The following is a 15,731-nucleotide window of genomic DNA, read 5'->3' on the forward strand; positions in this document are numbered from 1 at the left end:
TTTTTTAATGACTGTTTCTGTTGAATATTTAGTGATAAAGTGGAATTGAGTTGATGTAGAAAATTGCTGAGTGCCAAACCTGGATGAAATAGAGGCAAAGAACCTCTCCTTTTCTGAATATGGTTTAGGGCGTACAGTCTGTTATTCTTATCATGTACCGTCATATGTGGGTAACCTAGGAGATCGCACATCTTTTGACTGTTTTAGAAAGCATGGCTAATGAAAAAAACATTATAACCACTGCAGCACTAATGTATTTTCAGAATAATATTGGTATATCATATAACACATAAGAAGAAAGCAGTTCATAAAGTAGTAAATGAGTATTCTTCATCACGCTGCAGATGTTCCGGGCAAGTCTCAGGTGTGTGCTCCTTCAGCGGCTGCTTGGAAGAGACAAGTAGATATGACAGGCTGCCAAGAGGTATCAGCTGGGTGTGGGGTTCAGTGAGCCCCTGGGATTTGCACTCATTGTTAGCAAAAGGAAATAATGTAGTGGGTTTTCTTTGTAGGGAGAATATAGAGCATGTAAGTGCTGGAATTTTCCTGGCTTTTTATGCATTTAATTCTTATTTTAGGTAGCTCAAGTTGCAGTGTTTAGAAGCTCACAAGAGCTGGTTTATACTTGGAAGTGCTGTGTGTGAGTTTTCGGAAGAGAGGATATGAAGTTTATTAAGAAATAGCACCTTCAACTTTTTTATTGAATCTGTTTTGTAAGTAACATCAGTATGTACTTCTCCAATTAGCTACATGGTAATTTTAAGATGTACTTATTAACAAGCAGAATTTTGTATAATGCCAAAATGTTTTGTTATGTTCTTTTTAATAGCTGCAAACTGGCCTGTATGTTTTGCCCTGATGGTGTCATGATGACTCAGGTAGGGCTCAGGCTTGTGCAGGGAGCCAGCAAAAGGCAACAGGGTTCATGGCACCCAGGTCCTGTGCTCACCCTCTGTACAGCTGCGAATGTCACTTTTATACTTGCAAACCACTGCCGAATCTTGTCATGGTCTCAGAAGGCCAATCAGCACAGTGCCTTGGGGAAATCATCTTTTGCTATTAGATTCTTATGTAAAGTATGTTGAAGCCAGTGTCCTCCCAATAGGATATGTGCTTTTTGCTACTGGGGAGCGATAGCTCAGTCCCACTCTTGATGTGTTAAAATTGTGGTGGTTCTAGTTTTGACAAGTTCTTTTCTATTTAGGTGATTAAGTGCCAAGATTGATTATTAATAAGCAAGAAAAATTTGGTCACAGAGATAGTTCAGAAGAGTGATTCATGAAGTGCAAAACTCTGCGGTAATGCTCAGCCTTCTCCCAAATTCCTGATAAAATCTACTTTCTTCAGGCAAAACAAAATTCCTTATCTGGAAGAGACTGAAACAGCAGTTAGCGGAAAATGCAAAAGGCAACATGAAATCTGCATTTTTCTTTCCGTGCATACTTTTCATGTATATTTCATTAAAATATTTTCATATTTAATAGGTAAAATTAAAATTTGAAGTTACACTTAAAAAGTTATCACAGTTTTTGGCATCTAAGGATGGTGCCACATAATACAAAAATGGCCTTGAGAGGTGGCTGCTGACAAGAAAGCTCCAGTGAAGTTTCCATGTAAGTCTACGTGTGCCTCTGTGGATGGATAACTTTTCTCAGGAAAGTAGAAGTAGTTAATCTCCCTCAGTGCACGTTTTTCCATTAGGCATGCATTTTCAGTTCTGTCTTTGCTTATTGTTTGAACAGAGGTTTTGCAGTTTCAGTGCTCACAACCATCTGCAATTACAGGGACTAGTTCCTCTGTTATACCCTTGTGTGGTTCCAACACGGAGTCCTCGCACAGCATCGTGTACGATGGCAAAGGCCATATTTACCCATTTACTAGGGAAAGGGATCGACAGGTTGTTGTATAACTTAACTGACTGTGGACGGCAGAATTGCACATGAGAGATTAATGCTTAGATATTATTTTATTGTAACCTGGTTATGGTATTTGTGAAGTCTCAAGACAATTGAATTTGTGTTTAATATCCTCTGTTGCATGGTAGATATAAGAAAATGGTGTGACGCACATTAGTGGTTGGGTTTTTTTTCCTTTCCTATAATGGGTCTTCATTTATTTGTTCACACTGTAAACTGAAGTTGAAACTTTTGATTGCTTGGCTATAGTGAGTTACTATCCGTTTTGTGACCACTGGTTAAAAGCAAGAATGACCCATCAAGAAGTTTATAATAGAATAATTTTTTGTGCCTCCATTTACCTCCACTTTATAATTTAATGTGAGATTTGCAAGCTTGATCCATAGTTGTAAAATGATTCTGTGCATAACTGCAAAGCCTTAAACAGGTTCATTCAGTCCATGCTCAGAATGTCTTGCTGAAATCCACGGGGGTTCTGCTTTATTATCTTTCAAAGTGAAATTTGAAAGCTTTGTGGTTATTTTCTGAAGAAGGTTAATACAGGACAGAAGGTGTGCATACAGGACAAGGTATTATGTTCTAGAGTTCTTTACAGCCACATAGCAATGAAATTGGATGGGACCAGAGGGTGAACTCAGGCTAATCCTTGAGTACTGAGACACCTGTTTTCTCTTGTTTTTGACTGCCTCTTGTACTTGACTGCTTTTAAGACTGCAAAATGGGAAGGTGGCTACCCAGAGAAAAATCTAGGGTAAGCTATTCTGACCATGGCTGTATTCTGGAGGATTCTCTAGTAAAGAGGTGAGTTTGGGATGTATGAAGGTCACTTGCTGCTCTAGATCACTGGGCCCTGTGGATTTTGAGGTCAAGGGGCCCCTCATCAGAGGGAAGATAGGGAAAAAGATTTCATGTTTGGCAAGGAAGAAGTAATGATAAGATGGATTTACTTGGTTTGTGACCGTTTTGGAATTAAGAGGAAAAATATAGTTTCTGTTTGCATTCAAAGATGTAAAAATGTGTGTAACAGAGTTGGCTTCATCAACAAGACACTTGTCTAATTTGGAAAAAAAATCCAAACACATAAAATGAAATATATTTGAATTACATTTTTAACTGAATCGGTATAGCTTCGCTGACTTTGAAGAAGTTACTCCTGAGTTACACTGCTCTGACAGTGCAAAGTGTGACTGCTATGACTGAGATTATGTAAACTGTAATTACTTTAAATGAAGTTGGTAACTGGATTGGTAGCTCTGGGAAATTATATCTTGGGTTTCTTCAAAGATAAATTTTGAAGTGGTTGTGACAAGGCAGTCATCTTTCTATTATTGTTTTTTCAGACCTGTTCCAGAGATACACCTTTGCTGGAGCAAAAATTACCTAGTCTGTCTTCATAATACATCTTATATTTCTGTTGCGATAATAAAGATAGGTAACAATTAATGCAAGACTTGAAATGACTGTCAGCCTACGTGAGACTTGATGGAGACCTTCACAAAGAACTTCTTGATTGGTTGTCAGAGATAATTTTCATTTGCTGTCAAATCGGGCTGTATGCTAGCCTGCAGTGGCACCTGAATAGTCTTGTCTTAACTTGAGCAGTCTATGCTGAACAGAATATAAAAAAGACCATTTTAAAGAAGTTTCTGGATGATGCTAAGTGCAACAACTTTCAGACTGTGCATTTTATACATATTCCATGCTAAACTTATGAATGGTCAGTTTCTTCGTAGACATGCACACTGAGTTGTCTATTAGAAGGAATGCAGTATGCTGAAATGAAATTGAGCAACTTCTGGCTCTGAGTAGGTCTTTAGAGTTTCACGGAGCTGAAAATACTGTAGTGAAACCTTTTTCATTGACATTACGTTCCAGCCTCCTCTGTGCATACTGTTCCCCCTGACTCCAGGCAACTAGGGGTGCAATTGCTCATTCAGGCTGAAGTGGGTCCTACTGGGATTTGTAAAGGGGCTATGTGCCGTGTAGTCTGCAAAGGCTATTTCTTCTGATCTTGTGAAATGCAACGTCTTAAATTTGAGCAGACATGGTAACTGCTCTTGTCGTTAACTTTTAGGACAATGAGTGTATTTGTTTGCTGGCAAGAATCCCTTGCAACTACTACTTTATTTTTCTCATGCTGTTCTTTTTGTTGTCAACACTAGTAGTCAACATGTTATAATTCAGCTCCCACTCTGGGCAGGCTTCCTCCTGCATTTACTAAGAAAGTAAGCTGGCTGCAAAGATGGGATGTTAATTTTCATGGTTCATGTGAACTGTAGGACAGAGGATGAGATCAGTATGTTCTCACAATTGTCTTATCATGCCAGCATTTAATGATCCATTGAACTTTTTCCCTTGTGCTAAATACCACCAAAATAACATGTTTATTTTTCTTCCTTCTTATGGTGATGATAGTAGACAGAGTGAAAGTATCTTGCCTTCTCCACATGTTCTGGGCGTTCACACACAAAAGAACATACCTTTGCACTCTGAAGCTGTAATTCCGTGCTAACCGCATTGTATCAGATCTCTGGAATGGAAAGAGGAAGAAAATGTGTACTTTTTTGCAGGTTTCTTTTTTAAACCAAAAGATCTTCAAATATTGCCAGTTCTGGAATGAGTAAGAATAGAAAATGAGCATCTAGTTTTCCATGGATCCCAAAGATTTGATTTGTTATTGTTCAATGATAAATAATAGATTTGGATTTATGTAATTTTTAAAGGGGATGGACATTTCCTTGTTAGTCAGTGACACCAGTCTGATTCTGCTCCCAAATGCAATCAAACAGATCTAATTCTCTCCCCTCCTGCCCTTCACCTCCAGGAGACTTACAGGTAGATATGGGTAAATTTTCCTAAGAAGATAATGCCAGAAATTTCTTCAATTATTTTTAAGTTTTATCTTTTCTTTTTTTTTCCCCAGTGATCATACTTGAGCCCAAACAACTTGCTTTTTTTAACTACCAGGTGTTGCAGTTTGGTTTTTGCAGAGCTCACAGATCCAAGTTTCTTTAGCAGGATTAATACTTTTATAGATTTGCATTTTGGTGCAAATATATTCTTGATGATTATCTGATAACACTAACTAATGCACATTAATATTAATGACTTGATTTTTTTTTTATTTAAATTATTCACATTTTCTTTTGCTTTTTAGAATTGAAGCAAAGGCTGAGGTAATTCTTCTGCCATCCTTTTGTTTTGTAAAGTATTTGTTGATTAAAATACTATTTATTTACTGGTGACAATGAGTCACCAGTAGGCGAATAAATCATTTACTCTGCTTGCAGTAGGTTAACAGTAAGTGTTGAAAGCTTTCAAAGGGATTAGTTTTTAATAGTTGCATGTCATTGTAGTTGTAGTTCTAGGGATAGAAGACTGTTAGAATGGTTGTCTACAACTAAAAGAAAAGAAAAAACTTGTACTGTGAAGTGGTAGGGATGTGCTGTGTGGTGTTCTTTCTCTGCATGTAACACAGGAAGGGAATTATATCAACTGTCTGTTATTCCCCTACGGTTCCATTGATTTCATTACAATTGTGGGAATAAGTCTGGAGTTGTTGAAAGCACAGTATTTAAAATGTATTTATTTACACTATAGTAGCTATGCTTGGAAAATAAACAGGTCAGAGCCACTGCTGTAATGTCAAAAGGTCAATTTTAGAGGCAAAGCAAAATTTGCAGGTCAGCTGTCTGTACCTTGGGACTGCGGCTCAGTCCAGCACAAAGGTGGGCTGTATCCTAAGCAGGTAGGGGACCAGTGTGTGCAGCTGTGCACAGCGGTGCAGGAAGGGAAAGCTCCCTGTGCTTGCCAGGGGCTGCCACCCTCCTCTCCCTGTGGGCAGGTGATGGTGGTAAAGGAAATACCGTTTTGTCCTCCTGTGTCTTGTTATAGGGCTGTGTTTTTTCAAAATACACGTACAAAACTTGAAGCAGTTAAAATGAGAAGATTGTCTGGACATTAGCAAAAGCACTGAGCAGCATCTCTGCGTGCTGCCAGGTGGCTGCAGGAACCGTGCCTGACCGCAGCTGCTCCAGCTGGGGTGGCAGCGGGCTGAGCCGGCTGCGGAGCAGGCAGTCCGGCTGCCAACTGCAAGGGTGAGGCGGTGAGAGTGGGAAATCCCATAAGTGGGGAAAACCCCTGCTGGATCTGCCTCAGCTGGTGAGGCGCCTGGTTTCGTGCCCCCTTTTCTGGGTGGGAAGCACTGTGGGGATGGAGCGAAGAACCCGTGAGTGGCCATGCCCCTTCTGCCCAGCTGTGCGGCCAAGGCAGGGGCTGGGTAAGCAGCACTGTCTGCTGGCTGGGAAACAAGCTGTTGGTCTGTAGCAGGCAAAGAATGTTTTTTCCCCATTTATTTGACTCGGGATGTATAATAAGTATATTCTTGTATATAACGATGAGCACGTATCTTCTCTTCCTGATCACATTTCCCCCATTGCAGATACTCTACTTCTGCAGTGTCATAATCTCATTTAAATAAGCATAACTGAAGCACAGGTGTTAACAAAAGTTAATTTACATTTTTAATGGGGGGGTGTGTGCACAATGTATGCGTGAGTCCTGATAACAGTAAACTTTTCTTTCCCAGACCCAGATTTAGGACCTTTTTTGGTGTCAGATTTGAAGTGTTTTGCTGCGAGTTGTCACCTGCGCTGTAATTTAAAAATCCTTTACGTGGTCTTGTGATGGAGCACCCTGGAAGACTAAGGAGGAAGAAGCATGAAAAATTTTTTCAATCTATTCTAGGCAAATACTTATAGTGGGTGCTGTGACAACATCTCCTTCGATCCACTTCTATCCAAAATGATTGCTTGCAGGTACCCCAAGGGGTGTTGTGTGGGGGGAGCCCAAGGAGAGCTGGAGCTCTGGCAGGAGCCAGACGCCCAGCCGTGATTTGCCAGGTAGAGCCACCAGATCACGTCCTTCGCACCCCATCTTGTGCTCAACAGTGTTCTGGGTCCAAAATCTGTTGGGTTTTATTCGCTGAAAGGAATTGGGGGCGGGGGGGGGGGGGGGGGGGGGGGGGGGAAGTACAGAAAATATATGTGTGTTTTCTCTGGCATGTTGTGGGTCAAGCTGGGAACATGGAAACCTAGCTCTAGTCCAGAACTTCCTGCCCTCTCCTTAAGTCTTCCTTAAGAAAAACGTAGGAAAATAATCTTACTAACTTGACATTTTTGATTGCTTTGATGCTAATGTCATTGCCTGGGTACATAGAAATAACATCTGGTGGAAACTTTTTTTTGTGAAAACTTTCTCTTTAGCTCTTTAAAATGCCATTGTCAAGCAGAAGAGGCCTAAATTCCATTTGCTGTAAAAATAATGGACAGGAATATATTTTACATGTGTATTTTTTTATTGTTATTTGCTGAGCACCATTAATTCTGCAATGCAGAAGTACAGTTCCATGATCATGTGTGAAACTGAGGGCAAAGGGAAACAAGAGTGTTTATCTATTTCTTAATTTCAGACTTTTGCAAAAGATAAATCCCAGTTATCCAATCTGAATGGGAAAAAATTTGGTAACAGTAACCAAATATTTAGTGTCCAAGTTGAACTTTAAACTGAAATTTTCATAATGGCATATGCTTTTTGGAGGATGAATGAGTTCTGTGTTGCATCTGTGGATGAACACTAGATTCTTAAGACTTTTATATAGCATTACATGTGAGCTGATATTGGACGTATAAATTTCCACATTGTTTTATAAATGTGTTATGAGTATTCTTTTGAAAGGGTTGCTCAAGTGGCTCATACAGAGGTCAGAAGATTAAATTCTCTCTCCATTTGGAGATCCGATACCTCCATCTGATATATGTGATTATCATCTCTTGAAAAGATTTTCAGCATGTTTTTAATTTAAAGCCAAAACAAAACTTAAAGGTTGGTTAGTGGGCAAATAATACTGCCTGATTTATTTTTTTTTTATTTACATCTGTAGAATAAAAAACCTAACAGTGGAACTTAAAAACAAGCAAGATGAATTAAAAAGTGTGAAAAATGATTTGCTCTATTTCCAAGAAGAAAAGGAAGCTGCCTATAAGCAATCACAAGTGCTCAGGTAAGAACCCAAAAAGAAATGCTGATATTGGGCCTCCTGTGAACATGCAAATGTAACCAGAAAATATCAGTGCTGATTGCTGATGTTATTAGCAACAGGATAAGTTCTTCACAAATTTAAAAGCAGTAATTAACACTTAAAAGCAAGTGAGTACCGCTTGCTTGTAATGTATTGGAAATACTGTATTTCTTATATATATTTTTTTATAAAGAGTCAACATAAGCTTGGATGTATAGCCATTTAAACATGCCAAATTCTTAATTAAAAAGTGATCGTACAATTGTATAGTTGTCTTCATTTAGACATGTAAGTTTTAAATCAACATTTAGAAGGGAAAAAGTTGGTATTATAAATATATCCAATATACAGCATATTTCATACACTAAATTATTGGAACCCAATATAGTATAAATTATCGTATAACAGAAAAGTAGTTGTCAAGTTTACTTTAGTTCTGAAGTTTACGAAGAGTATTGTGTCATTTTAAAAATGTACATCTGGTATTGCTTTTATGTCTTGCAGAAATACATTGGAACACCATTGTTCAACTCTGAACAAGGCTGTCTCACTATTTCCTTTTATTAGAAGTGAACTGGACAGTATTAAAGAAGTAATCTCCAGTAACCTGGAGAACTGGGCTGCGATGAAAGAAGAAATTTTTCTACAAATAAAAGCCGTTAGCAAAGAAGCTTTGACAGGTAAATAATCTCGCAGTAATTTTGGGCAAGATGAAATATTTTTTTGATAGTTTAGTGTAACACAGTAAATTAGAATGTAAAATTAACTAGGTAATTTCTAATTCTGATATTAACTTGTCCAGATCTGAAGCATTAAAAGACCCTATCTACTGCTGCAGCACCATGTGAACTGAGCTGAAGTCAGTCCTGTTCCTACCGGATTAGCATGTTGGAACACTTGTTCAGTTAGCAAGTCGGACTGAGATGGAAGTAATATAAAAACTTACCGTGATTTGAAACATAAATAATATACTTACTAAGAGTATATGGATATGATTGCAACACAAATACCTGGAGATATTTTAATCTGTCTTGTGTCTCCTATTGCCATTTTTTTACACATGCTGGCATACACATGCTATACAGCAATGATAAAATATCCTTCTGTGTTGCTGCTTGAGGGTCCTGCAGTGCTGCCTCCCTGTCCCATGGGCAGGCTGCACCTCTCCCCGTGACCAACCTACTGATGTACACGTCAGGTTGCCTTGAGTACAATTTGAGCCACTGTGTACAAGCAAACCTGCACCCAACATGTAGCAATTCCTCCCTCCTTCCATTCCTGAATAAGAATGAATCATACCCAAATACAGCTGTCTTTTTCTGAGGGGTCTTTGGGTTTGAAAGAGGCATGGAGCAGCCCATGGGCCGAGAATAATTCACTTGGCCCACAGCCTGGTTCCCGATCAAACAAGGGCAGCCTTCAGGAAAAGAGAAGCTGGGAGCAAGTCACAACTGATGGCTTGTTCGTGAAGGTCATGGCCAGCCCTCAGGCTGGTGGTCAGGCTTGGAAACTCAGATTTATCCTTGAATACCATTTCTGCTCTGCCTCAGTTAAGAGATTAGTTTTGCTGAGAAAAGTGTGCAGTAGTATAATTATAGACTGTAACATCCAGAGCATCCAAACAGACCCTGTGCTGACTTTTGCAACTTGAATGGCCTTTGGACATAATTTTCGTATATTTATTCCTTTCCTTATAGTTTTTCAGTGTGCTCTGTGTGGGTGAGTTCATGAGCTGCTGTTTGCTCTGGAGGCTGGTTTTCTCAGGATTATAAGGTAGCAAGGAACCAAGTGAGGTGTTGTCATGCCATTCTGTCCTCGTGAGGAGTATAAGGGCATGGTGGGCGATGTGCACCTCCCAGATGACTGCTGGTGAAACTGTGTGAAGTCCGGTGCAAATTCACAGCTTAAGTGAAACCTGCATGTGCAGAGTATCTCAGAAAATATGTAGCTTCATTTTAAATAATAGCTCCCCAGTAGCTTTTGCTTCCTGTGAAATTAGAAGTAATTTTTAATGTTTTCAATGATTGCTTTGTTCAGACTGGGAATAAATAAGTGGGCAGCTGTGCTGCAGGAGCGAGTAGGCACGCATCCCACTGAGCCAGCGCCTGGGTTCAAACAGAGAGTTTGGGGCATCCTGAACCCAGGCAGCAGAGCCCAGAGGGTTGAAGCCTTGCCCGCTGAAGATGAGCGTGACCGGAAAATCACTCTTTAGTATTCAGGTTTTGTAAGAACAATTAATTTAAATGTCAGTGTCAATATCACACATTTTGATTCATGACTTCATCTTCTAATTAGGCTGAGCACAGAAAGTATTTTATGTCCCTAAGGATTCCCCTTTTCCTGTGCTCATTCTTTGCCTACTTATTGATAATAAAGGGAATATGAACGTGCATTTCTGCAGACATCTTCATGTTCAAAGGGTTTCATAACATTTTAAGACTTCTTTTCTGGAAGTAGTCTTTGGGTTTTTTGTTGTAATGCTGCAAATATATAGAATGTCTGTATGGAAGTGGAAATGAAGCCTTTCACGTTCTTTTAATGATTATATGTACCATTAGGCATGCTATATATCCCCAGCTGCATTCAACATATCCCACTGAGAATAATGCCACACTGTGCATATTATATACATCCTTAAATCTAGCTTTCTAAATCAAAACAATTTAGTCACACATTATTTTTTCTCTTTTTTCTTTTCTTTTTTTTTCTGCCTGTGAGTGCCGTTTAAAAGCTTTTATGTTCTGTTTTATGAGTTGTTCATTATTAACATATGGTAATATATCAACATACAGTCTTTTTATTATTATTTTACCTTACTGTTTTTGCAACAAGCTTTTTGGAACTTGTTTTCCATTCAGATTTTGAGAATAAAAATGTTACATGAGGTGCTACTCTTTATGCCTAAGCCAGTTTTCTTGATTAGTTTGAAAACTGCTTATAAAAGCCCTTGTATATGTACATTATTGAGCCTTGGTTAATTAATGGCAAGTAGAAAGAAGTATAAGAACTTAAAATCTTTTAGTATTTCCATAATTTAGGCTAACAAATTGATTTCAGTGTGGACTAGTTGGGAAAGATTGTAGACAATGAAAATATTTGCACCACAAAGAACTTAAAATTTGCATGTGAGCAGCATATAAAACATCTGAAATAGCTGACTTGACAATAGAATTAGGCTTCATCTAACTTGAACATTGTCATTATTACTGTAGATAACAATGGTAAGTTCTTTGGACAACTGGACATTTCGGGCTGTAGTTGGAGAAGGTGTAAAAAAGAATTGCAACTACTTCTGGAAATGTTCAAATGCAGTCATCAAGGATAACTGAACTCAGGAGAAAATATGAAAATGTATGAGACCCACTATACTCCACCCATGATTTACTTATTTACCTTGTGGTAAAAACCTACCTGGGAAACTTCCTTGGGACTGCTGCTCTTCCATGTTGAAGAACTGATGAAAGACAGTGACAAAGCCTGTCTTTTATATAATGAAGATGCACTTTTTGATTACTTTAACAGCAGTAGTCATCTAAGGAGTGAGAAAGTAAAACGTAATACACATGTCCAAACATCTTCTGAACTAAAAGTTTCAAATTGAGCTTTAGTAGAGGCTAACCCCCTTGAAATTAATTTGAGAAGGTATCAAAATGAGTCTGCAATTGTTTTTGTGTGTCGGGAATGGTTTTTGTATCTTAAGATAAATGGCTTGGATTCAAATATTTCTGTAAACTGTTGTTATTTCATTTGGAATATATACATGTATTTCAATTTGATTTTGTGATCTTAGAGGAAATGCATATTATTGCTTACAATAAAATTTCTATTATTTGTCAATAATATGTGTTTGGGTGAGCACAAGTTATCTGTGCAAAGAAGTGTGGCACAAAGCACTTCTTTTGGCCCTCTACATTATCAGCAGAAGTGTTGCTAATATATGTGGCTTATGCTGATCCATACCCAAACTAGGCTTACAGAATGCTGAAGTCCTGAGGTCGTAAATCAGGTGGAATGCTTTTTAGTGAAGACGATAAATTTGACAACAGTCTATATGATTTATTTTTCCTCCTTAGAAATACCCAAACTAAATCAAAGATTAGCAAAATCCCAGAGAGAGAATGAATGCCTCCAAGAAAAGGTAAAACATCTGACGCTGGTGGCTGACACGGTTGAGCTGAAAACTCAACAACTTCAAACTTCACTTCAGCAAGGGAATGAGCTACAAAGCAGATGCCGTGAACTACAAAAGGAAACATTAGGTAAGAGAATTTTGACATTTCAAGCAAACTTCCAAGTAAAATGAAATGCAAAAAAAAAAAAGTGTTTTTAGAAGCACTGAAGTTGTGGCTTTTGGTGTGAAAGCGTTCAACAGCCCAACTCCGGCACTACTTTAATATTTTAATGTGGATGTTGTGCAGTCAGAAAGACGTATGTTATTCTGAGGAGCCTGTTACCCTGCTGGGAACGTGAGTCAGATGAGCTGGGGGGGGGGGGGGGGAAAGGAAGGGAGGAAAACAATGAGGGTGGTGGTAATACAGTTCTGCTGTTACTTGTCAATGTTATGTAAAACATCAGGAAGAAGGCTTTGAGATTAAAAGAAACGCTCTCATCTTGAGTAGAAGGGCAGGAAGGATTTTTGGCTATCAGCAACAGAACTGAAAAGTAGGTCAGGCTAAGCCAGTCTCTTTTCTCATAGATTCATTAAACTTGAGACTGTCTAATGATTTACTCCTGGTAGTGTCTCATCTCAAGAATCTGGAGAGTCCTTTTGAAAACTGTAAGAGCAGTGATAGCACTTGAAATTAGAATATATTGTGAGCTCTGTTGAAACAACAACTCATTACAAAAAGATTATTTATATTAGCATCTCCTGAATCTCTTTTCTCTTTAAAGCAGTATTACATCTGTAGTGTTGGCTCAGAGACATTTTAAGACCTTGAAAACACATAGAGGTTGTGTTGCTCTGGGCACAGTTTTGAGTCATCAAATTGGCACAGCAATTACCATGCTGCCTTATGCACAGTATGTAATGTCAAATTTAAACCAGTGGGTCTCAGTGCTAGTTGTGATGAAGGAATTTCACTGATCCTTCAATGCCACTGATAACATCAAACGTGAGACTGCAAAGTAGAAGACAGCAGATGACACCATCCAATGAGTTAGTAACCTATGTTGCTAAGACCAGTCTTAATTTTTGTCATTGTATAACGATGCTGTTAGGAAAGCTTCAGCAGCAATGGGTAGAAATGAGCAGGTAAGTCTACATCATTTTCCAGACAGTGTCAATATAAGAAATAGACTTAACATATCTTCCTCTTTGTGGTATTTATTCAAAAACCTAACTTTAAATGAATGCCAAATCAGTTAGATTTTGCTCTGACGAGATTCTTCTGTGTACAGTTCACAGCATCCACTTTTTTCTTTTTCTTTCTTTTTTTTTTTTGTTGTTGTTGTTTGGTTTTCCTTGTTGGGAAGCACTAAGTGTTCTGGTATCTCAAAAACTTGCCCGTGATATTTTTCGGTAGGCTCATCGTCTGATTGTAGCTACCTCTTCTTACTTAGTCCCCTGTTCAGAGTAAACTCTGGCAGGCAAGATTTAGGGAGAGGGTTGCCTTACAAGCGTTTAGCTGCCAGTCTTTAGCCACAGTAACTCATCTTGAAGACCTGAGGAGACAGAAAGAAATGCGTCAATTCTGTTAAGATTTCCTTTTTCAAAACAGTCTTGAACACATTGTTGGATAGTGTGAAAACTTGTGCCTTTTGGCTTGTATGTAAAATCACTAGAAGAGATCTTTTAGGAGACATGAAATAAAATGCTGGTAGTACATCTATGGTATCTGCTGTGTTGATTTTTTTTTTTTTGCAAGGAAAGCAAACAATCTCAACATTATGTGTACATTACATATATATAATATGTATTGGAGACAAGTGCCTGGGTAAAAAAAACTAAAAAAAAAATAAAAAAGCCAGAATCCCAAATAAGCTTAAAATAATGATGCTAGAAAAGACTTACGCTGAAGTAACCTTAGACGTTGAGCTGAGAAGCTCTTAATGTACGAGAAATCACTCAAGCGGTTAGTATCACTCAGGAGGTAGCCAAGGCAACTGGCCCAAAACCAGCATTAGCGCTGCAGATCCTAGGATAAAACCTACGGCAATGATTTATTGCCGTTGATTAAGCTTTTCTTTCTCTGCTCATAGAGTAGAAAGAAAGCTTGTTTGGTCTTTAGCGTGGTCTTGTGCCATGCACCGAAACTGTCTGTAAGTTCATTTGTACAGCAATTTGGGTATTCTACTCCAAGTGCTGATAATTGCAATGATTTACATGTCACTTTGATTGTCACAGATACTCTGTTCAAAATCTATGCACCAGTGTTTTGTTACATGCTCCTTGTGTGCTTACTGTTTTGGTCACACTGTTGTATTTTTTTTAAGCAGTGTACCTAAAATCTCTTTTGCCCTAATACTTGGCTTTCTTTGGTGTTCAATATAACCAGAAAACTTATTTCCATTTTCTTTTTAGGAATATTTTATCTTCTATCTTTGTATAATTAGACAAAAGTAGTGATAAGTCATAAACAGTTAGATCACTTATTATTTTCCTTTCTCTGGAAACCTGAGATACGGCAATTTTCAAAATGGGTCTACCACCTGCCTGCCTTGAGGAAAATATAATTAAATTTGACGTGCTTTTTTTTTTTGGTGGAAAAATTAGTCAAAATAAAATCTCAATGCAAAAATAGCTCCTTCTCAAGTATACTTTGACATTTTATTTGTGTTGAAAAGTGTTTAAATTTTTTTTGTATGAGATTAAAACATCATGGATGATACCAGTTAAGTTGTCAGTGGTGGTGTGCAGGCTGTTGTAGTTCCTTAGGAACAGTCCTTTGTACAGTTTCCAGAACTGTAGATTTTATAAGATGCCACGTTCAATATAACTCAGATGATTTTGTGCATTACTGAGTTAATTTTTTCCGGTGAGGTGGTGGTGTGTGGGCAAGTGAAGCAGTCTGTGAATTCAGTAGTTCACAGGCATTGGTGGGAGCTGGAATGTTGGCACTTGCTGTTGTAGAAAGTCTGAAGTCCATTTAATTCAGTATCCTGTCTGGTGTGGCTCAAAGGAAGGAGCAGAGCAATTATAGGATAATCTATCTTCCTTAACATGTCTCATCTTGATCTAAGGCGGCCTTGAGCCTAATAAGACAACCTTTTAATCTTTGAAGTACGTGGTTTAGTATCATAAGATATTTGTATTGTTACATTTATGCTGATACGAAAACTACCCTTGGTTAGGGTTCCTGTTTCAGTTTTGTAAAGCTGTTTGCTTCAGAGGTTCCTGTAATCAGTGAGTTCGTGGTTTGTTCACATGCACTGTAAAAATAACTTCTTTTCACTTTTGCCCACCTTCAACTCCATGGAGAATTGCCTTGTTCTTATGTTAGAAAACCAGAGAAAGATGCTTGCAGTCTGTAGTTTGGTTTTGGGTTTTTTGGGAAGATACTCAGTCTGTTATAACTTTTTTGTGATGCTTGCATGGCTTTCTGGTTCATCTTCTCAAAATCTGAATTTACTTCCCTAGGTTGGCATGTTGCATCAGACTATCACATCAAACAGGTATATTTAGGTTCTAATTTCTTGCCTTTAATTGATATGCATAATTTAGGACAATAACTATAGTGTATCTATGAGTACCACATCATGAGCTAGCTCACGTAAACCATCTCTACCTTTTGTGC

At 38.3% G+C, this 15,731-nt stretch overlaps 1 protein-coding gene across 4 annotated transcripts in view; it reads left to right on the forward strand.

Moving 5' to 3' along the window:
* The window catches only part of LEKR1 (leucine, glutamate and lysine rich 1), a 66,977-nt gene that overhangs the window by 16,156 nt on the left and 35,090 nt on the right, over window positions 1-15,731 (forward strand). For all 4 annotated transcript variants that reach the window (XM_056359181.1, XM_056359183.1, XM_056359184.1 and 1 more), the window contains exons 3-5: window positions 7,858-7,977; window positions 8,500-8,675; window positions 12,069-12,254. In XM_056359181.1, coding sequence (XP_056215156.1) covers window positions 7,858-7,977; window positions 8,500-8,675; window positions 12,069-12,254 — 482 coding nt within the window. The remainder of the gene's footprint in view (window positions 1-7,857; window positions 7,978-8,499; window positions 8,676-12,068; window positions 12,255-15,731) is intronic.

This window comes from Falco biarmicus, chromosome 13 (assembly GCF_023638135.1).
Source record: "Falco biarmicus isolate bFalBia1 chromosome 13, bFalBia1.pri, whole genome shotgun sequence".
Lineage (NCBI taxonomy): Eukaryota > Metazoa > Chordata > Aves > Falconiformes > Falconidae > Falco > Falco biarmicus.